This window comes from Erinaceus europaeus, chromosome 2 (assembly GCF_950295315.1).
Source record: "Erinaceus europaeus chromosome 2, mEriEur2.1, whole genome shotgun sequence".
NCBI lineage: Eukaryota > Metazoa > Chordata > Mammalia > Eulipotyphla > Erinaceidae > Erinaceus > Erinaceus europaeus.
This window is the reverse complement of record NC_080163.1, coordinates 82,274,962-82,299,202: the sequence shown is the minus strand read 5'-3', so window position 1 is coordinate 82,299,202 and position 24,241 is coordinate 82,274,962. Positions and strand designations below refer to the sequence as shown.

General features: G+C 38.8%; 1 protein-coding gene across 4 annotated transcripts in view; it reads left to right on the top strand.

Moving 5' to 3' along the window:
* MTMR7 (myotubularin related protein 7) overlaps positions 1-24,241 on the top strand; it is a 140,890-nt gene that overhangs the window by 76,763 nt on the left and 39,886 nt on the right. For 3 of the 4 annotated variants that reach the window (XM_060183389.1, XM_060183386.1, XM_007516283.3), the window contains 3 exons: positions 2,823-2,951; positions 6,998-7,132; positions 21,310-21,442. In XM_060183389.1, the coding sequence (XP_060039372.1) occupies positions 2,823-2,951; positions 6,998-7,132; positions 21,310-21,442 (397 nt within the window). The remainder of the gene's footprint in view (positions 1-2,822; positions 2,952-6,997; positions 7,133-21,309; positions 21,443-24,241) is intronic. The other variant, XM_060183379.1, reaches the window with a different exon arrangement.

Genomic DNA, 24,241 nt, shown 5'->3' with positions numbered 1-24,241 from the left:
GATGGTATACAGAGTTCTGGTGGTGGGAATTATGTGGAGTTGTAACCCTCTTACCCTATGGTTTTTATTAGTGTTTCCTTTTTATAAATAAAAATTTTAAAAATAAGGAAAAAGATCACGGTCTAAGGCACACTGGGTATCTTCTGGCCTCTGGATGCCTTGAGAGTACTCACAGAGGCTCCAGAATTCTTACTGTATTATAAAAAGGGGGTGAATGGGAAAATAAACAAAAACAAAGTGGTTGAATGGAAGTATCATGGTAAGAATATAATCTAATACTTAATTTAATCTTATTTCATAAATAATGCATAAACAACTTTACAGTTCCTTGGTGTTGTTTATAAGGAAGAAAGTAGGTAATCCCCAACTTGCTGAAAACCTATTAATTTCCTGATTTAAGTTGTTATTTTAAGAAAATGTTGTAAGTCTGGGGCAATGACTACACATCTCTTGAACTGTAGACAAACAGGTGTGGTCTATGTAGTAATGTTCCAGCAGACAGAGTGAAGGGAGTTTCAGAAACCAGATTTGCATGTCGACAGAAGTGTACTGTTTTAGGAAAAAAATTCCAGTAAAAGTTCTCTGGATTCAAGTAGTTTGGGCTGTTTGTCTTTGGAATAGGATTTTCCTCCAGAGTGTTAATGCCAGAGCCTGTGTGAAAGTTTGTGGGATTTATTTCCAAAATATATATTTTTTGTGAAATGCTGAAGTTACACTTTGAGCCTGGAAGTGTCTTGTTTGTTTGTTTGTTTGCTTATTTTATTGCCACCAGGGTTATTGCTGGGGCTGGGTGTTGGCACTGTGAATCCGGCACTCTCAGTGGCTTTTCTTCTCTCTCTTTTTTATTTTTATATATATTTTAGGACAAAGAGAAATTGAGAGGTGAAGGGAAGATAGAAAGGGAAAAACAAGGGTAGATACCTACAGCCCTGCTTCACTGCTTGTGAAGTGTCCCCTCTGCAGGTGAGGATTGGGATTTTGAATCCAGGTTCTTGTACATGATAACCTGTGTGCTCAGTTGGATTGGTTTCACTACTACACGTCCTCAAGTGTCATTTTTATATGACACTTTTATATCCTGCTTGCTGTTTGTCTGGTAACAAAAACAATGGAGGCAGGCAAAGAAATGCATCTTCACAGAACATTAAAATTTTTTATTGGGGGGATTAATGGTTTATAATCAACAGTAAATACAGTTGTTGGTACATATGTAAAATTTCTCAGTTTTCTGCCAGACACTCTAACCCCCCACTTCTGTCCTCCTCCACCATCATACACCAGGACCTGAAAGCTACCCCCTCCCCACCTATGAGTCCTTTACTTTGGTGCAATACACCATACCTAGTCCCAGTTCTGCTTTTAGTTTACCCTCATAGGACATGTTTTATGTCATAGACCAGTTATATGAATTTGAAGACTTGGGCCTCACTTGTATGAGTTTTTATTCCCTCCAATCCCACTTTCCTGAGTGGTAAGGATGGAGGTGGACTGAGGTAGAAAGTGGATGTCCAAACAAAACATTTGTCTTGTTTATTCACTTACTAGAGAATACCTTTGAAATGTCAGAATGATACTTTCCTTTCAAGAAGTAAATAATGTGCCTGGCAGAGTCCAAAAAAACTCCCATTTAATGATCTTCCTATCACAGGTAGATTGATTGGCTGATGTAAAAGAAAGCAAAATATGTTGCAAGCAACAAATTAGGTACTATTAATTTTGTCCACACCCATTCCATTCCTTTGATCTAGCTTCTTTCTACCTCTAGACCCACCCTGCCTGCAGGGTAACATTAATCCCACTAGTTAAAACCCTCGCAACAGTTGCTAAGGAAGTTTCTACCTTCCCAGCACCCTTTTTGCCTTTCTCCACCCCTTTCCTAGCCATTTCTGACTTGCCACTTCCGGTTCTATCCTATAAAAGTGTTGTCTCTCTGATCAATAAAGATTGTATTACCTCGTGCCACGTGTTTGGTTCCTGAGTCATCTATCTCCTGCGTCGCTGAGTGAGTAGCAGCCCAGGCTGGCTCCGGTCGAGTTCTCTCCAACCCAGAGAATACACCCTGGGAAGAGGCACCAGCAAGAAAGGTGACATAAGGAGTTCAGTGCTAGTGTTTAGTTTTTTGGAAAGTTTCAGGCTACCTTTCAACCCATGTAGGCAGCTCATGTTGTCTTGGAGTCAGGATGGAGAATTGCATTTGGTGCCTGTTAGATGAAAGAAGCACAGGATGCTAATGAGTGTCTGATTCTCCTTCAGTGCTGTTACATATAATCAGCAGCACTTTATCAAAAGTAGCTTTTAGTTTCTGCAAAATAGTCTCTTCTGTATGTTGCTTAAGAAATAACGACAGAAATGTAAGCACAAAGTAAAACTTGGATTGTATTTGGTGTATTTCATCAAAGCAAAGGACTGTGGCATAGAAGAGGAATTGAAGGGTCAGGGGGTCAGAGGGTTGGGGTTCTGGCACATGAAGGAGGAAACAGACCTAAATTGAGACTGAGAGTGCTGAGCGTGTTTTGCAGATACCTATAACAGGGAGATGAGCGATTGAATCCATCCATTAGCTACCCAACAAAAAAAGAAAAAGAGAAAAAGAAAAAAAATTGCTAATCCTTGGACTTACTGAATAAAGAGATTCTTACTGAGTACTTACTATGTGCTGGACATTGTGCTATGTGCTAGGGCAATAATGAAGAGCAAGTGTTTTAGGTCTTAAAAACCACACATTCGTAGGAGTCTCTAGTGTGGTGAAACAGAATTTCTTGGGTGGTAGTTGATAAAGCCTTACTAGATTGACTAAAATTTCTCTTACATTTCTGTGACAGGTTTGTGATTCTTACCCTACTGAACTGTATGTTCCCAAATCAGCCACCGCACATATCATAGTGGGGAGTTCCAAATTCCGGAGTAGACGGCGGTTTCCTGTCCTTTCTTATTACTATAAAGATAACCATGTAAGTTTCAAGGAGTGCTTTTATTTATGCTTGATTTTCTTCCTTTTTTTTTTTTTTTCATAAACAGTATTTTTTTTTTTTTTTCTGGTAGCATTCTGAATTCTTTAAGGTATTTGCATGGCATGACAGGGTTATGTTGACACTTTCATCGTATGCAAAAGTTGATTTTCCTTGTTTACTTAATGATTAAGTTTTGCCATAGATATAGAAAAATATCCAAGTTAATTACTCAGCTGAATGCTATCCTCTTCTAAATGGTATTTTTAAAGATAAGATGTATTTTATTTATTTTTATTGAGATAGATGATCTAGGAAAGAAGTAGAGTATCACCCTGGAATAGGTGATGCCAGAAATTGAATTTTGGGCCTTGCAAATACTGAGCTCTACCATTGTGCCACTTCCCATCCCCTCCATTGGAATATTCCTTATTCTTTATCACTCTGGGAGTATGGGCCAAAAATTCTGTAATTGCTTCTCCTCTGAACAGGGGCATTGACAGGTTGATCCATACCCCCAGCCCATTTCTATCTTTCCCTAGTGGGGTAGTTCTTTGGGGAGGTGGGGTTCCAGGACACATTGGTGTGTTCATCTGCCCAGGGAAGTCAGGCTGGTGTCATTGTAGCACCTGCAACTTGTTGGCAGAGTATTGGACCTGGAGGGTTGACATCCCAGGCCTGGCTTCTCTGGACACTATTCAAAGAGAAATATTTTGAGGTAGCACTGGTTGCACTGATTTGGTTGAGGTCAGCAGATGCTGTATTAAATGGTGTGGATCAAGAGAATTATAAAGGACAATGAGAAAAGCCCCAGAGATTCCAGGACTGGGAGAAATGCAAATTTTACAGAGAATGAGGAAGGTCTCATAAAAATAAAAGATAAAGTTGGGCAGGGGAGGCAGAGAACTCATGCAAGGAGAAACTACCTCCCTCCACTTGAAGGTAACTAATAATAGTTGGCTGACTTCTATTCAGAATTGGAGTCTGACTAGTTTAATGAACTCAGGTATGGCATGCTTATTTTCAGAAAAAGCCTCACCATTAAACATATTCTCTTATGCAAAAAGACTTGCAGCCGGAAGCTCTAAAGTCCCAGGTTCAATTCCCTACACCACCATAAGCCAGAGCTAAGCAGTGTTCTAATAAAATATATATATATATATATTCCTTTTCCATCTAACTCTTCAAACCCTAAGATGTTGCTTGGTAATGTCTATCCTTTTATTTTGAATTTTTTTATTATCTTTATTTACTTATTGGATTGAAAAAGCCAGAAATTGATAAGAAAGGGGAAGACTGAGAGGGAGAGAAACAGAAAGACACATGCAGCACTGCTTCACCACTTGTGAAGCACTCCCCTCCTGCAGGTGGGGAGTGAGGGCTTGAATTTGGGTCCTGCACATTATAACACGTGTGTTCTACCAGGTGTGCCACCACCCAGCCCCTTAGTATCTATTCTTAATTAATGTTAATTAGCTCATTTGGATTAGTATGCTGCCTTTTGAAAAGTATTTTAGTGAGAGAGAGAGAGAGATACAGAGTGAAAGGTCAGAGCACTCAGCTCTGGTTTATGATGGTGCAGGAACTGGGCTATCTTTTCTTGGAGAGAGTGCAAGTGCTCTGAAGAGGCATGACCAGGATTATTTTCAGAGAAAGTTGCCCTTGCTTAGACTGGCAGAGGGAGAGGGTCCCCATCCTTGCTAACCACCACTGCCTCTATCCTTTTTACACAATAGATTCAGTGTAGGTTTTGTGAAACACTTATTCCAGTATTTTGTTGACTCATTTGAGTTTGAGTCTAAATCTTAAAATCTAAATCCCAAAAGGTACTTTGCTACTAAAGCATAAGTTTTTAAAGCCATGAGGTTGTATCTGTATTTACCTATTACTATCTTGGGAAAATTCTTATGTTATTGTCTATTATCTAATAATAGGATGAACTCCAATAGAATTTCAGATATAAAAGTAACAACAGAAAACCTGTTGAGTCCAAAGGAAACCCTTATCCTTATCATCCTTGGTTTTACCTTGGTATGTGACCAACATGCCATTCCTTGGGTGTGAATGTGGCAGCCACCTGGGCTTTCCTTATAGTGAAAACTTAGAATTGGGTCGAGTATTCTGGTATTTCTAAATACTCTATTGAAAATATCATGGGAAGTGCAATTAAAACAATTTATTGTGTGGCTGGGACATAGCTAACCTGTCACAGTGCATACTTTCCTGTGCGTGAGGTCCTGGGTACCACATTAATAATATTTTCATATCGGGAGTCAGGTGGTAGCGCAGTGGGTTAAGCGCATGTGGCGCAAAGCACAAGGACCCGCGTAAGGATCCCTGTTCAAGCCCCCGGCTCCCACCTGCAGGGGAGTCACTTCACAAGCGGTGATCTGCAGGTGTCTGTCTTTCTCTCCCCCTCTCTGTCTTCCCTTCCTTTCTCCATTTCTCTCTGTCCTATCCAACAACACCACCAACAACATCAATAATAATTACAACAATAAAACAATAAGGGCAACAAAAGGAAATAAAGAAAAAAGAAAAAAATTCATCTTATATGTTGTATAAGAATAGTTATTTACCACATATTTCTTTTTTCATGGCATAATGAGTTTGTTTTATTTATTTATTATTATTTTATTGGGGGAATTAATGGTTTACAGTAAAGTTATTGACACATGGGTATAATTTCTTTACTACATATTTCTACCATCAGCAAGAAAATCTAACAATGCTAGTGGAAAGGATATTAAGTTATATGAATAGCCTTAATTTCATAACTTGGTCGCCTGTAAACATTCTTATACATTTCTTCTTCTTTGTTGTCTTTGTTTTTTGTGACTTTTTTTTTTTTTTTTTTTGCTTTCAGGGTTATTGCTGGGGTTTGGTGCCTGCACTACAATTCCATTGCTTTTGGCAGCTGTTTTTTTGTTTTTGTTTTTGTTTTTGTTTTTGGAGAGGACAGAGAGACTGAGAGAAAAGAGGGAGAAAAAAGACACCTGCAGCCCTGCTTCACTACTTGTGAAGCGGCACTCCTGCAGGTGGGGAACCGGAGACTCAAACCAGGATCCTTGTGTGGGTCCTTGCACTCTGTTCTATGCGCTTTTAACCCAGTGCACCACCACCTGGCAACTCCTTATGCATTTCTAATTTTGTTTTTGTTTTTAATCTTTTGCATCAGGGTTATCTCTGATGCCTGCATGATGAATTCATCACGCCTGGTGACCTTTTTTTTTTTTTCCTTTTCTTTTTAATTTGCTACGACAGAGAGCAATTGAAAGGAGAGGGAAAATACAGAGGGAGGAGAGACACCTGCAGTGCTGCTTCATTGCTTGTGAAGCTTCCTTCCTTTCTGAAGATGGGAAGTGGAGGTTTGAAACCAGGTCCTTGTACATGATAATGCTTGCCTCAACCAGGTGCACTACCACTCAGCCTCCACATTTCTAATTTTGTATATAGAGAGACATTTGCACTGCTTGCCTTTGTGGTGGATGTTCTGCACTGAGTTAAAAAGAAACAAACTGGGAGCTGGGCGGTAGCGCAGCGGGTTAAGCATACAAGGTGCAAAGCGCAAGGACCGGCATAAGGATCCGGGTTGAGCCTCGGGCCCGCACCTGCAGGGGGTTGCTTCGCAAGCGGTGAAGAAGGTCTGCAGGTGTTATTCTTTCCTTCTCTCTGTCTTTCCCTACTCTCTCGATTTCTCTCTCTCCTATCCAACAACGACAAGAGCTATAACAACAATAACAGTAACAAGCGCAACAACAAGGCCGACAAAAATGGGAAAAATGGCCTCCAGGAGCAGTGGATTCGTAGTGCAGGCACAGAGCCCCAGTGATAACCCTAGAGGCAATAAATAAATAAATAAATAAATAAATAAAAAGAAAAAGAAAAGAAAAAGAAACAAACTATGTTTCCTAGAGATGTTCATTTTCAGCCAGTATGTGGCACCAGTGAGGGGCACTTTGTTGTGAAGAAAAATCTAGAGAATCTCTAATAGAGACAGTTGCCACAATGGTCTGATGCTGCTGTGTTGCTGTGGTCTTTCACCATAGGCCTCCATCTGCCGGAGCAGCCAACCCCTGTCTGGCTTCAGCGCCCGGTGCCTGGAGGATGAGCAGATGCTACAAGCCATCAGGAAAGCCAATCCAGGAAGTGACTTCATTTACGTTGTTGACACACGGCCTAAAGTAAGCATTGCTATTCTGATGCATGGCTGTATAGTCTGAGTCATGAAACTTGAGGCAATAGCAAGCTAAGTGAACTTCCTGGTTGCTTCATATGTGCAGAGGCTGTTCCTCTTTGCATAGTTACTGTTAGTCTACCCTCCTTGGCTACTTCCTGGGTGCCCTAAGCTCCTGCATTATTAGGTGCTTTTGATATTTTCTGGCTTGTAGCTTTGTGCTGGACAGAGTTCACAGAGATGAGTGTTATTTAATTTTGTAAATTGTTCTTCCAAATACACCATTTTTTTGGTTTGTTTCTGAAATATTCCTTTCTCCTCTGACAAGATGAAATTTATCATGGAGCACAAGAATTACAGTTTTACCCTAAGTATTTAACTATGCTGTTTCAAGTTCAACTTGTGGTCTATGTCTATAACTTGGAAAGATTTTACAAAATACAATGCTAAGCAAAAAAAGAAGTCACACAAATTATTATTTTGTTTCTGTAAAGAAAAAAAAAACCTCTTCTAAGTATGTAAAAATAGAAAAAAATATTTGGAAAGATAAACACAGTCTTTTAAAATACCCTAGAGAAAGTACAATTTGAGGAGGTAGAAAATGTATTACTTATCATTTGTTTAGATTTTATTTTTACAATAGCACATGTATTAATTTTCTCACCAAGCAACCTATAGGAAATTGCAGCTCTAGTTATCTTGGGGTAAGCCAAGTTGATCTTACATTTACCTTCCCTCCTAATTTATATTTTTAAAAGATAGTACTGCGGAGGGTAGATAGCATAATGGTTATGCAAACAGACTCTCATGCCTGAGGCTCCAAAGTCCCAGGTTCAATCCCCCGCACCACCATAAGCCAGAGCTAAACAGTAAAAAAAAAAAAAAAAAAAAAAAAAAGGTAGTACTAGGTCTATTATGATTTCCAATTTCATTTCTTGTTATTTAATTTACAAAAGGTGTCCTCAGAGGGGTACATTAATACATGTGGAGGCACCTAAGAGTACATGGAATAGGTAGGACAAAATCATAACAAAACAAAATGGCTATTGCTTGATGCTTAGTGTTTTTAAAACATTTTTTAAAAATTTTATTTACTTATTATTGTATAGAGATAGAAGTTGAGAGGGGAGGCCAGGTGGTGGTGCACCTGGATAAGCGCACATATTACAGTGCACAAGGACCCAGGTTCGAGTCCCCAGTCCTCAACTGCAGGAGGAAAGCTTTGCAAGTTGTGAAGCAGTGTTACAGGTGTCTCTCTGTCTCTCCTCTATTACTACCTTCACTCTCGATTTCTGGCTGTCTCTATCTGGTAAATAAAATAAAGATAATAAAAAAATTAAAAAAAAGAAGTTGAGAGGGATGGGGGAGATAGAGAGGGAGATAGACAGAGAGACATAGCTCTGCTTCACCACTTGTGAAGCTTTCCCCCTGTAGGTGAGGACCAGGGGCTTGAACCCAGGTCCTTGCGCACTGTAGTATGTGTGCTTAACCAAGTGCTCCACTGCCTGGCCCCTAGATTTTAAATTATTATTCCAACGACACATTATTGAGGGAATGGACTTAGAGGATTTTTGTTGTCACAAGGTTCTATTTCCATATTTCCCTGAGACAGCGGTCAGTGCTCTTCACCCTCAACCAAACCACCATCTTACTCAATGGCCTTTCTTTAGCAGATTTGGCATTCTAATTCATTACAAATAATGAAAATATTCCTAAACATCTAGCTGATGAGAGAGAGATATATATGTAGGTCTGGCCTCATATTGGTGTGAAAAGTTGTCTAATATGGGCTAGACAAGAGTGAAGTATAGAAGACGTGCAGACTCTAACTATACTTACGTGAAAATTATATAGTTTCCTATGCTGGCCTGTATACATGGGCAATATGGAAATAATAAGAATTGTGTCCTATCCAGTCCATCATGCAAATCATCTTATCCATACAAGTTTCATTTTCTCTGAACCTTTCTTCATTAGATATTGTGACTAATGGCCTTTATTGCTTAATTTGACATTTTCCTAGTGTTAGGTCAATGCTGTGTTACCGTTGACCTCAGAATAAAAGAATATTCACCTCTGACAAAATGATGGCTGTAGGATAGATGTGATCAGAGCAGTGAGGATGAGATTATTCTCAGATGGCAAGTCAAAAAAATAATAATGATTATAATTTAATCATGAGATCACTGATCATATTTGTGTCTGATTACAAGCTAGCAGACTATATGTAAGACTAAAGTCTAAATATGTATTGTGTTTGAAAGCACAATACCTAGAGTATAGCTTCAAACTGGAAATGCAAGAGTTTCTCTCCTTAAAGAGAAACTCTTTCTTGACAGAGTAAGAGTTACTTGACAGAGGCCAGAAAACCTCCAACTATTTTGTTATCTTTTGATTTGTACTTTTCTTTGTAATGTTTACTGGTTTAAATAAAGTGAGCTATTCTGAATTTCTTTGTAGTCAAAGATGACTTAATCAAAGGTAATATGTTTCATATCGTTAGGTAGAGACACTAAATGCAAGATGGTAAAGGAAAATAACAGGGACTTTACAAAATCAGGATATTCTTTTCCTAGCCTGTTTTCCCAATTTAAATAAAGGTATAAATAGATTCACCCACTAATTTAAGGGTCAATGATTTAAGTGTGTATTATATTATCAAAACCACCTAGGAAATGTGGCAGCTGTTGAGCCAGGCATATTCCATATTTAAAATAAACGATTCCAAGGGATTTGATTTGAAGAGTGTATTTAGCACTAAGTGTGTTGACTTTCTGTGATAAGAAGTTTGATGTTGATCCATTAAAGAAAATTGGTGTCTCATACTCATGCAAGCTGTACCCTTTTCATATTTACACACACACACACACGCACATGCACACACACACACAATTTAAACTGTTTGCTTACAGCTTTCATTCTTTTAAAGACCATTTCTGTTAATTTTTGTTCCAGAGTGTGTTGGCTTTTCCTGGTAGCCCAGAGACTGAGTCCGTGCTTGTTAGAGGTAGTGGGCAGTGGCAAATGGGTTACTGCCCAGGTTTGCTTACAGCTTTAATTAAAAAGAAAATGGATGAGGGGGCAAATTAGGTCATTCTTTCCCTTCTTCTTCTTCTTCTAGCGTTTGCCATTCTTTTCCTTTAAGCAGGGTCAGTCCCAGTATTGTCTACTGAATTGCTTGTTGACATTAGAATCATGGAAGGCAAAGTCCTTAGTGTGTTTGAATATCTGTTATACCCATACCCTGGAGGTTATATATAATGACTAGAATGTGGTGCATTAATGTATATATATGAACAAGTGTTTATGTTACATTGTAGAATTATAAAGTGAGAAATGACTCATTTTATTTCAATTTTTTCATGGCTTTATCATTGATTAGCTTTGGAATTTTGCCAAACTTGTAAAGATGCCAGCCATTTTTCACATTTATTCCTTGAAGCAATATTACAAATAGGGAGGTGTTCTTTTTTCTAATGAATATGTTCTTGGATTTTGAGAAGATAAATAATTCACTCAAGGTGACACAGTTCAAGGCAGAGCCTTAAGCTAAATCCATGTTTATCTGACACCATGTTTATCTACACTTCTGTTTGACTGCGATGCTTGCTGTTAACCAGAAATGTCCAGGCTTCAGGAGGGGTTGCCACCTTTAAGCACACACTAGTTATGACTGAAGACTCAGAGCTGAAGAACCAACCACAGACCTCATCCCAAATCAGACCAGGATGGTCTGACAACAAGGACTCTGAACTGTACTTTCATGCTAGCATCTTGGGAGGAAGTGTTGACAGCAAAGACACAGAATGAGGCAGCACCTTTCTCAGCTAATGTCTTTTATCATTGCTTCTTCACCAGAGATGACTTTGTGCTTATGGCCTCTAAGTTCACCTTTTTTTGTTTGATTTTTTTGTTATTGTGTAACTGAATGTTCTGTTGCATGTTTTTCTATTTCTCTGCAATCAGTAATTAGATGGTTTCTATTCACTGAATCCTGAGGTGCGGTGATCAAAGTAAAGACTGGTCATTCCTGAGAGAGGAGAATCTAGGATCTTACCTCCCAGTGGGATATGTCATGTACTGATAAGCCACCATAGCAATGAACAGGGGAAGCGAACTAGGGACAATAGTATATAGTGGCAGTGGAGCAATCTGTGGTTGTTCTCTTTGCTAGAACAAAGGTAAAGAAATTTCCTGTGGGTGAAGGGACACTGAAGAGGTAAGACATACATGAGCCATCTTGCTAGTGTCACTTCTTAGATGGGTTGCCCCCTGAAGTTTCCCAACAGAAAGTAAGTGTGGGTCATGTGCTGGTGAGAAGACAAGTGAAAGCAATGGAAGATACTCAAGTCAGTGAGTATTTTCCATGTCAGTAAACTATTATCTCTTTGATTTTTTCTTTTTAATTGACACCAGGGTTATTGCTAGAGCTTGGTGCCTACAAAATGAATCTGCTCCTGGTAGCCATTTTTTCATTTTATTTTTTTCATTTTTTTAATTTTTGCCTCCAGGGTTATTGCTGGGGCTCAATGCCTGCACTACGAATCCACTGCTCCTGGAGGCCATTTTCCCCATTTTGTTGCCCTTGTTGTTGTCGTTATTATTATTGTTGTCATTGCGTTTCTGTTGTTGTTGGATGGGAGAGGAACAGAGATGGAAAGGGGGAAAGAAAGACTCCTGCAGACCTGCTTCAACGCCAGTGAAGCCACCCCCTGCAAGAGGGGAGCCTAGGGTGCGAACCGGTATCCTTATGCCAGTCCTTGCTCTTTGTGCCATATTAGTTTAACCCGCTGTGCTACCACCCGACCCCCCATTTTTTCATTTTTTTCTTTTAATGATAAGACAAAGAGAAATGGAGAGAAGGAGACACCTGCAGATCTGCTTCACCACTTGTGAAACTTCCTCTCTGTAGGTAAGGAAAGGGATCTTGACCTCATAGGTTCAATTGGGTGTGCCACTGCCTCACCCCAAACTGTTAGCTCTTAATCCCCAAATGCTTGTGAGATATGACATATGGACATGGAAACCAGAGAGGGGTGTGATTTTTAAGAAGTGTTAACCAAAATGCCAGTGACACCCAATGGAGATAGAATTGAAGTCTCGGCCAGCTTTATGAGTATATATCTAGCTTGTCGATCCTTCCTCTGTAGCTCTTCCCTCCCCCAATTCACAGGTAGAGCCTAGGGAAGAAAGAAGTTCTGATCAAACCTCCCACCAGTTCAGATAACCTGCAATGAGTGAAAAAGAGGATTTTGCATTGTACTTGGCATTGGGATTTCAAGTTGAGCTATATGTGTATTTCTTATCTGAATGTAATCCAAAAATTATTCTACTTCAGTTTCCTTAAGGGGGTAGGAATGGAATTTTAATAACTGCTATAGTAGGTAGTATTTGCCAGAAATAAAATTAGCTTGTAATTCCATGTTATACTCAATGTTAAGGGTTTTCATTTCACCAGTTACAGATGGATAGAAGAGGGCATTTGACACCCTCTGTTAGAATGTGACCCAATCTTCTTTCTGCCAAGATCAACTTTTACATTTCCCAATCATATTGATAGGATCTCATCCTCAGTCAAGTGTAGGAAGTACTCTGCTGAAATTTTAGACTCCCAAGAGTAAACTTTACCTCATATCAAGAGTATGGGTGACTAAATTTTCATAACTGACATATGTTTCGTAGAATGATTTGTTAGAAGAAAATCTGATTCCCTTTTCCAATTCTCTCTCTCTCTCTCTCTCTCTCTTTGTAGTTAGATGGGATTCACTGCTTCAGGCCAATGTTTTCAGACAGAGAGAGATAGAGGCAAAAAAAAAAAAAAAAGACGTAACAATACTGAAGCTTCCTCCAGTGCAAAAAGGGCTAGATTTGAACCTGGGTTGACAAAGCAGGTGCTTTCCAAGTGAGTTTTCTTACCAGCCCTGATTTGATTTCTTAGAATTTATAATTAGTAGACAAAGTATTCACCTCTCTTCTTCACTGTGTTATTCATTTATTTGGTCGGTCAGTCAGTCTTTCCTGTGTGCCTGTGTTCTGCCAGTTAGAGGCATGAGGACATGCCTATAAACAAGACTAACGAAGCTGAAATTTAATATCCTTCGCCCGTCCCCTCATTTACCACTGGAGTTTGAATGTGTCTCTGTTTCCAGTCTCTCTTCCTATTCCAGTAGATCTTCTCTGTCATAAACAGTCTTTTTTTTTTTTTTCCAGTTAAACCTTCTCAGAATTTTTACAGTACTCTCCACTGACACAATAAAATCTAAATATTTTGATGGGACCCAAAATAATTTCTTTCTATCCTATTGCTCTATGCTACACAAAAGCCTTCCATTTTGTCCATACTGACTGGTTCACTGATCTCCACATGTCTTTTTGCTTTTGTCTACCCCACCCCAACTTCCACCCCAACCTTCTCTTCCTCCCTGCTTCATAGGAAGCACCCTCCTTTTGTCTCTCCCTTACCAGATTACTAACTACAGTGTTAAGGGAATCTTCCTTCTCTTAGCAAACATTACTCCGGATGCTCTGGACCACATAGAGTTGCTTCCAATTTGAATTCTAGCTACTGTGATTACCTCCACTGCTTAATTAGCCCCATCCATTCCTGGTGGGTGGAGTCTGTTTTTATTTGGTGCTGTCTTTCCTTTCTGAACTCACTGATATGCATATGACTAAAGGAACATCTTACTGTCTTCTTATTCCATTCAATGCCTGGCACATGATAGGTGTTTTTTAAGTGTTTGTTGAAAAAATGAATAGCTTGTTTTATTTTATTTGTGAGCGTTTCTGTATCCAAAGATGCTGAGATTATCAAATAACAGAATGACCTTGGAATAGAAAACAGAGCACCTTTTCCTTTTCCTTTTCACTCTGTTGTGTTCCTTAAGCATAAGGAATGCTAGTGTTACCTTCATTGTTTTATTGAAAATTTCAAGAACTGAAATGAATGGCTTTTCCTTTGGTTCTGAAATGAAGTTCTCAGTCAAAGGCATGAAGAACTATTTTAGACCTAATAAATAATAATGTTGTGTTTATATAAGGGATACTCTATGAAATGCATGTGCATGCATGTGTATGTATTCAATTTGAATGAATAGAATGCATCTGTCCGGGGCCAGGTGGTGCCACACCTGGTTAAGCACACACATTATAGTGCTCAAGCACCTGGGTTCAAGTCCCTAATCCTTACCTGCAGGGAGGAAGCTTCAAAAGTGGTGAAGCAGGGCTGCAAGTATCTCTTTCTTTCCCTCTCTACCTCCCCGCCCCTCAATTTTTCTTGTCTCTGTCCAATAAAATTAAATTTAAAAAAGCCAAAGAGAATGTGTATGTCCATCATTATATATATATTTTATATTGTATGCAATATAGAATATACTAAATTAGAAGTATATTATAAATAAAAGTTCAAAAAATTCACCTCCTAGGTTCTTGAATTTTTATTAGCTATAAAACTGTAATTCTTTATTTTGAAGGCTCTACTTTTGCCACATTTTCACAAATTCTGTTTAATGCGTGGCAGCCTTGAGAAAGTACACTTGAATAGTAGATTAAATATTGCCACCTTCTGTTTGTTATGAGAAGTACCACTGACTTTCAAGAGGCCATCTTGTATGCTCATTTGCTTTAAAAGAAGATTATTAGTCAATTCTCCCAGGTCATAGTTAATCAGTTATTTTAAAATGTTAATATAGAATCCTACTTATAGATCAAAAGAATGACAGTTTTTTTTTGAGAGTTTTCATTAAATTTTCTAAGTAATATTTGTCTCTATGGCATACAGTGAATATATATATTTTTTTTAATTTTTATTTATAAAATGTAAATATTGACAAGACCATAGGATAAGAGAGGTACAATTGCACAAAGTACTCACCACCAGAACTCCCTATTCCATCCCATCCCTTGAAAGCTTTCCTGTTCTTTACCCCTCTCGGAGTATGGGCCCAGGGTAATTATGGGGTGCAGAAGGTGGAAGGTCTGGCTTCTGTAATTGCTGAGATGAACATGGGTGTTGACAGGTCGATCCATACTCCCAGCTTGTCTCTCTCTCTGCCTAATGGGCGGGAGGTGCTCTGGGGAAGCAGGGATCCAGGACACATTGGTGTGGTCGTCTGCCCAGGGAAGTCCAGTTGGCATCATGGTAGCATCTGGAACCTGGTGGCTGAAAAAGAGTTAAAATATAAAGTAGAGGGAGTCAGGCGGTAATGCAACGGGTTAAGCGCACGTGGCACAAAGCGCAAGGACTGGCATAAGCATCCCTGTTCAAGCCCCTGGTTCCCCACCTGCAAAGGGGTTGCTTCACAGATGGTGAAGCAGATCTGCAGGTGTCTATCTTTCTTTCCCCCTCTCTTCCCTTCCTCTCTTCATTTCTCTATGTCCTATCCAACAACAACGACATCAATAACAACAACAATAATAACTACAACAATAAAACAAGGGCACCAAAAGGGAATAAATAAATATTTAAAAAATATATAAAGTAGAACAAATTGTTGACTAATCATGAACCTAAAGGCAAGAATATTGCAGATGAAGAGTTGGGGCTCTGTTTTGGAAAAAGCTAGTAGGTCTATGTTAGATATATCCAAGAGGCCCATGACTTTACTAGTTTTTGCCACAAAAGGGTCCATTATGTTGTTCCTGATTAAGATGACCAGTGACAGTGGTGAGAAGGACCTGTTAGAGGTCTAGGCCCAGCATGTCTGTGTGGGAATGCCAGGACTCTCTGACTGGGGCCCCAGGTGATGGGTTGGTGGGTAGTGACCAAAGAATTATCATTAATGTATGCCGGTCTCTTGCCCTTATTCAGCTTTTGTAATCCTTACTTTGTCTGACAAGGTTAGCTTTGGAATGATTGAGGGAAGTGAAATAGGAAATAGGTGAGAAGGGTATCTAGGTCTAATAGAAACTATTTTGATTAGGTGCTTTATGGTATCTTTTTTTTTTTTTTTAGATCTTTCTACTAGTTTGTTGCATTTATTGATTCACTGAAAACTATTGTTCACTTCTGCTTTAAGATATATATTTTCCCTAACATATGGATACATGTGTACATATGCCCTATCTCATGGGCCCTGGTCTATATCTAGGTTTTGAGGCTTTGTTACGAAGTACACTACTCAAAATGGAATTAAGGAGTCCTATGAACTAGGAAAGGTCTCACCAGAGTAATGAAGCTGGAGGGTTGACATTCCATGCATGGTGTCTCTGGTCACAGTCTGAAGTGAAACATGCTAAAGTGGTACTGGTTGCATTGAATAGGTTGGGATCAGCAGATGCAGTTATCCGTTGGTATGAATTGAGAGAAGCATGCAGGAAAGTGAGCCCCACCCAAGAAGTTCCAGGACTAGGAGAAAAATGGGCTTTATAGAGAATGTGGAAGGGGTGGAAAGTAGATACCATAATGATTATGCAAACAGACTCTCATGCTTAAGGCTCCAAAGTCCCAAAAGGTTCAAGCCCCAGCACCACTATAAGCCAGAGCTGCGCAGTGCTCTGGTTACAAAGAGAGGAAGAGAGGGAGAGAGAGAGAGAGAGAGAGAGAGAGAGAGAGAGAGAAGGAGAGAGAGAGAGAGAGAATGTGGAAGTTTCCTGCTGTCTTGGAATTTTTTTAAATTATTTTTTTAAATTATTTTTATTTATTGAATAGAGACAGCGAGAAATTGAGAAGGAAGGGGGATGATAGAGAGGGTGAGAGACAGAGAAACACCTGCAAAACTGCTTTCCCCCTGCTGGTGGGGACCGGGGGATCGAATCCAGGTCCTTGTGCATGATAATATGTTCACTGAGCAAGGTGCACCACCACCCAGCCCCCTGTCTTAGGATTTAAGAAGGCAATGGATAGTTATTGCTATAACCTAATTATTTGTCAATTGGGTTAACTTTGAAAATCTCTGTTAGGGTATGCTTTATCATACAACCTCACTGTAATTTATGCCCTTTAATGCTATTTACATATAGCTGTATCTTATAAAGTAACATCACCAGTTGCATCTGTTCTTCCTGGTCTAAGCTGATAGGTGATTTAATATTTCAAAGAACAATTCATTATTATAAATGTATTAACAATTTGAGCCCACTGTTAAAATTCAATTTGAAATCTTTTTTAAATATTTATTTATTTATTTATTCCCTTTTGTTGCCCTTGTTGTTTTATTGTTATAGTTATTATTGTTGTTGTCGTTGTTGGATAGGACAGAGAGAAATGGAGAGGGGGGGAAGACAGAGAGGAGGAGAGAAAGATAGACACCTGCAGACCTACTTCACCACCTGAGAAGCAACTCCCCTGCAGGTGGGGAGCCGGGGTTCGAACCGGGATCCTTATGCCGGTCCTTGTGCTTTGAGCCACCTGCGCTTAACCCACTGCGCTACAGCCCGACTCCCTCAATTTGAAATCTTAAATGCTTAGATTGAAGGAACTCAGAGCTATGGTCTATGCATCAAAAAGTTTGAGAAATTTAATATTTTTCCTCTAATATTAATTAAATAGTGATTTTGTGAGATTATAAGTTAATAGGAGTGTATATTAACACCATTCCTACCACCAAAGGACCCACAGAAGGATCTGGGTTCAAGCCCCCAGGTCCCCACCTGCAGGGGGGTCACTTCACTTCAGGTGTCTATCTTTTCTCTCTCCCTCTCTGGCTTCCCCTTCTCTCAATTTCTCTCTGTCCTATACAATAAAATGGGAGAAAATGGGAATGATGTCAATAAGTAATTTTAGGAATTTTTAAAGGTGTTTTATTTATTTTATTTTAATGAGAGAAAGAAATGACAGAAAGAGTAAGAGAAGAGAAAGACCAGAGCTCAGCTTTGACATAATGTGGTATGGGGGATTGAACCTGAAATCTTGGAGCCTCAGGCATAAAAGGTTTATTGCATAATCACTATGCTGTCTCTGCAGCCCGGAATTTCTCCAGTTAAATATTTAGCAACTTTATACCATGAACTTAAATTATCTTTAAAAAAAATCACTTCTATATGTTTGCTTAAGGCTAAATCCTTTTTCAGACCATGCCTGGGACAAAATGACAATCTTTTATAAGTGGAAACAGTATGCTAGGATCTAACATGCCCTAGCTGATAACCCCTGAGGTAAATCATGCAAAAAGGAAAGTGAGGACATGTGATCTGTCTGCCAGTCCAGCTCTTCATGACTATAGCCCGCCTTATGCTGTTTTATTTGATACTTCTAATACCTTTTATTTCTCTTTTTTTAAGGATTTTTAAAGTATTTATTCCTTTTTGTTGCCCTTGTTGTTTTACTGTTGTAGTTATTATTGTTGTCATCATTGTTGGATAGCATAGAGAGAAATGTGAAGTGACTCCCCTGCAGGTGAGGAGCCGGGAACTGGAACCAGGATCCTTACGCCAGTCCTTGCTCTTTGCACCACCTGCACTTAACCCGCTGCGCTTCCGCCCAACTCCCACCTTTTATTTCTCTTATTTGAATTACAAACCAGATACATCTTTTTTTCCCCATTGTCAGGGTTTCACCACTCTGAGCTAACTTTTTTCAGATAGAAACAGAGGGCCATAGAGGTAAAGAGGCCACAGAACAGAAACTTCCTCCAATGAGGTGGAGATTGGGCTTGAACCTGGGTTGTGCACATGACAAAGCAGGCACACTGCCTATGTGAACTATTTTGATGGCACCTAATACATCTTAAATGTAACACAGAATATAGATGTACCTAAGGTAGTATTTAGAGTGTCCCCTATCACTACCAACCTTTATCTTTCTTGCATAACTGCTACCAAATTAGTATATTCTCACATTGTTACAATGTTTAATCAAACCCTCATAAATACATATGTGTGGCTCGGTCTTACAAAAAATAGTGTGATTGTATTGTATTCTTTAGCTTACCATAGGACAAGTCTAAGGCAGTTTCTCTTAACAAATGTATTTATATCTACTTGACTTCTGTTTGATAGATTCGGATATGAATGTACCACAGTTTATATACTTATTGCCCTATTGAGATACCCATAGTTTTTCATTATTTTACTATTACAAAATTTTTTCGATAAATATTCTTGTGTATCTATCTTTATATGCTCTTATTTTTCGTTATGTCAGCTCCTCCCAAGTAGCAGATCTGGGTCAAAGAATATGTATTTTTAGCTTAAAATTTTGAGAAGTATTTATTAATATCTTCCTAGTATTCCATTGTGACTATAAGAAAATAATTTTTCTGGAGATGAGTTGTTGATGTAAATTCTATGCCTAAGATATATATGTCTTTTTTTCCTTTTGTGGGCTGGAGAAGAAAAAGGTCAGTGAATACTGTTTTCTAAGATGTGATTACCTACCTTAGACAAACAGTAAGAATGGAACATTAATAATGATACATATATGCAAAAAATCTTTTCTAGCTAAGACAGTTTTGTTTCTCTCTTGATTTTAGTTACAGAGAACCACGATCATAGTTCTGCATTTAATATATTTCTTCAAAGTCTATTATCATTTAAACAAGTTTGCATATGGAAACCCCAACTTTTCACGATCACATTATCACCATGTGATCAAAAATCCCTTCAGTAGGTCTCAATTTATTTATTTATTTATTTATTTTGGACAAAGACAGAGAGGGCAATGAAAGAGATCATAACACCAAAGCTTCCTTTAATGTGATGAGAACTGGCCTTGAATCTGGCTTGTATACATGCCAAACAATAAACTGTCCAAGTACGCTATTTTACCAGTGTGTATATCTCTGGTTTTAAATTAGATATTTGGAGGAAATGTTTCTAGAGATTTACCATCTGTCTGCTTTCTCTTCATTTTAAGATTTCATTGGAGTGGTTCAGGAGATGACATAGTGGATAAGGCGTTGAACTCTCAAGCGTGAGGTCCCGAGTTCAATCCCTAGCAGCACATGTATCAGAGTGATGCCAGGTTCTTTCTCTATTTCCTCGTATCTTACTCATTAATAGATAAATAAAATATTTTAAAAAATAATTAGCTATCTGGGAGTTCTTTTATTTTGGCTTTACAGTTTTAATTAATTTACTTTTTATTAGTTATTTAATAATTATTGATATGATTGTGGAATAAGAGGGGTACAATCCCATACAGAGTTCCACATCCCATCCCCTCCTTGGAAGTTTCCCTATTCTTTATCCTTCTGGGAATATGGACCAAAGATCTTTATGGGGTGCAGAAGGTGGGAGGTCTAGCTTCTGTAATTGCTGCTGCTTCTTCTTCCTCTTCTTCTTCTCCTTCTTCTTCTTCTTCTTCTTCTTCTTCTTCTTCTTCTTCTTCTTCTTCTTTTATTTAGAAAAGGAGACATTAACAAAACCATAGGATAAGAGGGGTACAACTCCACACACTTCCCACCACCAGATCTCTGTATCCCATCCCCTCCCCTAATAGCTTTCCTATTCTTTAGTCCTCAGGGAGTATGGACCCAAGGTCACTGTGGGATGCAGAAGGTGGAAGGTCTGGCTTCTGTAATTGCTTCCCCGCTGAACATGGGCATTGACTGGTCGATCCATACTCCCAGCCTGCCTCTCTCTTTCCCTAGTAGGGTTGAGCTCTGGGGAAATGGAGCTCCAGGACACATTGGTGGGGTCGTCAGTCCAGGGAAGTCTGGTTGGCATCATGCTGGCATCTGTAATTGCTTCTTTGCTGGATATGGGTGTTGACAGGTCCATCCATACTCTGTGAGATTCTTGTCAGTAAACAGACCAAAATGACACAACCATTCCTATTCAATGATGTGTTTATTGGCAATGTAATACTGGAAAATAGTATCATTTTATTTACGTAAGTTTATATTGCCATTTGTATCTGCTTATTGCCTACCAGCCACAGGTTGTGATGTTTAGTAATTGAATGTATTAAAGTAAGGAAACTTGGTTTTGTCACAGAATTCCATATTTTATTTGGCATCTTTGGCAAGGAATTACAAGAGATATCTCCAGATGGGGGTTCATCTATAATATACTTCTCAACTAAGATAATGTTTCTCACACTTACAGATTTAAGCCAGAAAATAGAAGCTTTCCACAGCTGTCTAAAATAGCCTCAGTGTAATGTTTCAGTGACTTAAGATATAATGAATGACTATATAATTCATGATATAATTTTGAATGTTTTTATAGATATCCATGAAATGTTTTAACTGTCGCATATCCTGATTATAATTGGTGGCTCTTCTCTTTTACTGACCACTGCAGCTTAATGCAATGGCCAATCGTGCTGCAGGAAAAGGCTATGAGAATGAAGACAATTATTCAAATATTAAGTTTCAGTTTATTGGAATAGAGAACATCCATGTCATGAGGAATAGTCTGCAAAAAATGCTGGAAGGTAAACCATTTCCTTATACATAGCATTCAAAAATGCAGTTACATGTTTTCTTGCTGAAAGTAAATACTATAGTCTTGGGATTTAGTGTTTTCTTTTTTTTTTTTTTTTTTTTTGCATTGATGCTATTTTTGGGGGTATGGTAATGTAGGAATAATATCACACTGAACTGATTCTTTTTTTTAAAGTCTTTTAAAAATATTTATTTATTCCCTTTTGTTGCCTTTGTTTTTTTTTATTGTTGCAGTTACTGTTGTTGTTATTGATATCGTCGCTGTTGGATAAGACAGAGAGAAGTGGAGAGAGGAAGGGAAGACAGAGAGGGAGAGAGAAAGATAGACACCTGCAGACCTGCTTCACCACTTGTGAAGCGACTCTCCTGTAGGTGTGAAGTCGAGGGCTCAAACCAGTATCCTTATGCCGGTCCTTGCGGTCCTTGCACTTGGCGCCACCTGCGCTTAACCCGCTGCGCTACCGCCCAACTCCCCACTGAATTGATTCTTTAAAACCTCAATAGACTTTCTCTTGTTTTTATTTAAGTGCCAAACACTCTGCAGTGCTATTTAGTGTCTAAGGTAAAAATGCACAGGGATTTTATTCTTCTTCCTCATATTATTAATTTGACCAACATTCAGGGTAATTTGAAAATAAAACCATGTTGCATTTGAAGCAATAGCCAACTATTCCTGTGTGGAAACCTTGTTTATAAACTGAATTGATGGTCATTAGAAGGGAGGGTGTTTAATGTTGGGAGTCCTGACATTTGTTTCTAAGCATCAGCACCCAGTGCAAAACACTTGCACAAAAATCACCCCCACAAAGCAGTGGGCACCGCAAGACACATACTCACAGGCTTTTATGGTCATGAGGAAAAGAAATTATAAAGATGGATTATGTAATATAGAAGAATTATCACAAACTGATTAGCAGAAATTCTGCATTTCAAACAAGACCAGCTTAATTTATTGCTTATTCTCTGTGACTATAAAGACACAGGGAAGAATCCATGGCCATAGTTGACCACTTCTGGCTCTAGTAGGAACCAAAGCAAAAGTGAAAACAAGGTACTAAGTTCTAGGGTATCTATTGTCTGAAGTGAACCTTGGGATCTGAAGCTAAGAGGAAAAAAATTAACTGAATTACTTTTTCCTTTTTTCTTCAAATACACATAAGGTCTGTTACTTATGTAGTTCTTTGCTTAGTCAAAACAGATTATAGTAAGAATCTAACCATGAGACCTGAGAGACTTCAGTGTCACAGACAGGTCTCATTTCCATTTCCTTTACTGGATTATTTGATTCATTTGGTTACAGTGAAACTTTGAGCACAGATTTCTTTAGGGCTCCTTTATCTGCTGTAAATGAAAGGTCCAAGCTTATTTCTCTGGGTCCTTCAGACAGTGACAGTGTGAATCTATAAATGGATTCCTCCAGCTGCAAATGTTAAAAAACAAAAACAAAAGCCTGAGCATTGGGAAGGCAAACCTTTGGACTTGGACCGCAAAACTGAGGTTACCAGAGAGTACTGGGGCGGGGTTTGGGATGGGGGTACAAGGGTAGAGAGGTTCAATGGCCTTTGGTAGAAGGATATATTGGTGCTATGATAGATAGTGGTGTATAAGCTTTTGAAGAGTTTTGAAACTGCACTTCTAATATATTTATAGTTTCATAAACTAAGTTTATCTCAGAAGCAAGGACATTTAAAATAATTTTAAAGGGAGCATTGGAATGGTCGGAAATCATACCTTCCTGTATCTGGGGAAAAAAAAAATCATAGCCCCAGAACTATTTCCACATGAAATTTGCTTAATCTCAGGTCATAGTAAGTAGTTGAGCTTCTTAAACTTCTATAGATAATTTTGAGCCATTTGCTGTTCCTGCTATAAACTGTGCTTATGTGTTGAAAAAATGGACTAGCTTGATATTGTTATTAAAATGGTAGTCTAATTTTAGTTAGAAGAATTTCCATGACAGTCAGAATAATTAAAAAGCAGGTTGATGTGCTTTATATATTTTTTATGTATTTTTTAAATGATTTTACAAACTGACTTTTGAACATGTATATTTTCTTTGATGAAGACTGTAGTTTGTGAGTGCTTACAACATACCAATTTGGCTGTAGTCTTAAAATTATTTATATGGGGGGTGGGTTGGGCGGTAGCACAGCAGGTTAAGTGCACATGGCACCAAGCACAAGGACCAGCGTAAGGATCCGGGTTCCAGCCCCCGGCTCTCCACCTGCAGGGGAGTTGCTTCACAGGCAGTGAAGCAGGTCTGCAGGTGTCTATCTTTCTATCCCCCTCTCTGTCTTCCCCTCCTCTCTCCATATCTCTCTGTCCTATCCAACAACAAATGACATCAATAATAACAATACCACAACAAGGCTACAACAACAGGGGCAACAAAAGGGGGGAAAATGGCCTCCAGGAGCAGTGGATTCATGGTGCAGATGCTAAGCTCCAGCAATAACTCTAGAGGCAAAAAAAAAAAAAAAGTTTATGTGGTTGTAAGAAAAGTCATTATGTATTTTTCTGTTTTTCTGTGCAAAAACGCATGAAAAGTGACTTTTCTGACATCTATCTATCTATCTGTCTGCCTGTCTATCATCTACCTACCTATTTATATGGCTTCCTATTAGGAGCAATTCTCTTGACCCTTCTTCTTCTTCTAGCGTTTGCCCTCTTGACCCTTATATCTATGATCAGGTTCACTGTTTCTAAAGGACAAGCAAATGATTTCAGTGAGCAGTCTCTGAGGGATTATGGTGCTTCTGCACTGAGTTTCTAGCTCTTTGCCAGTACAA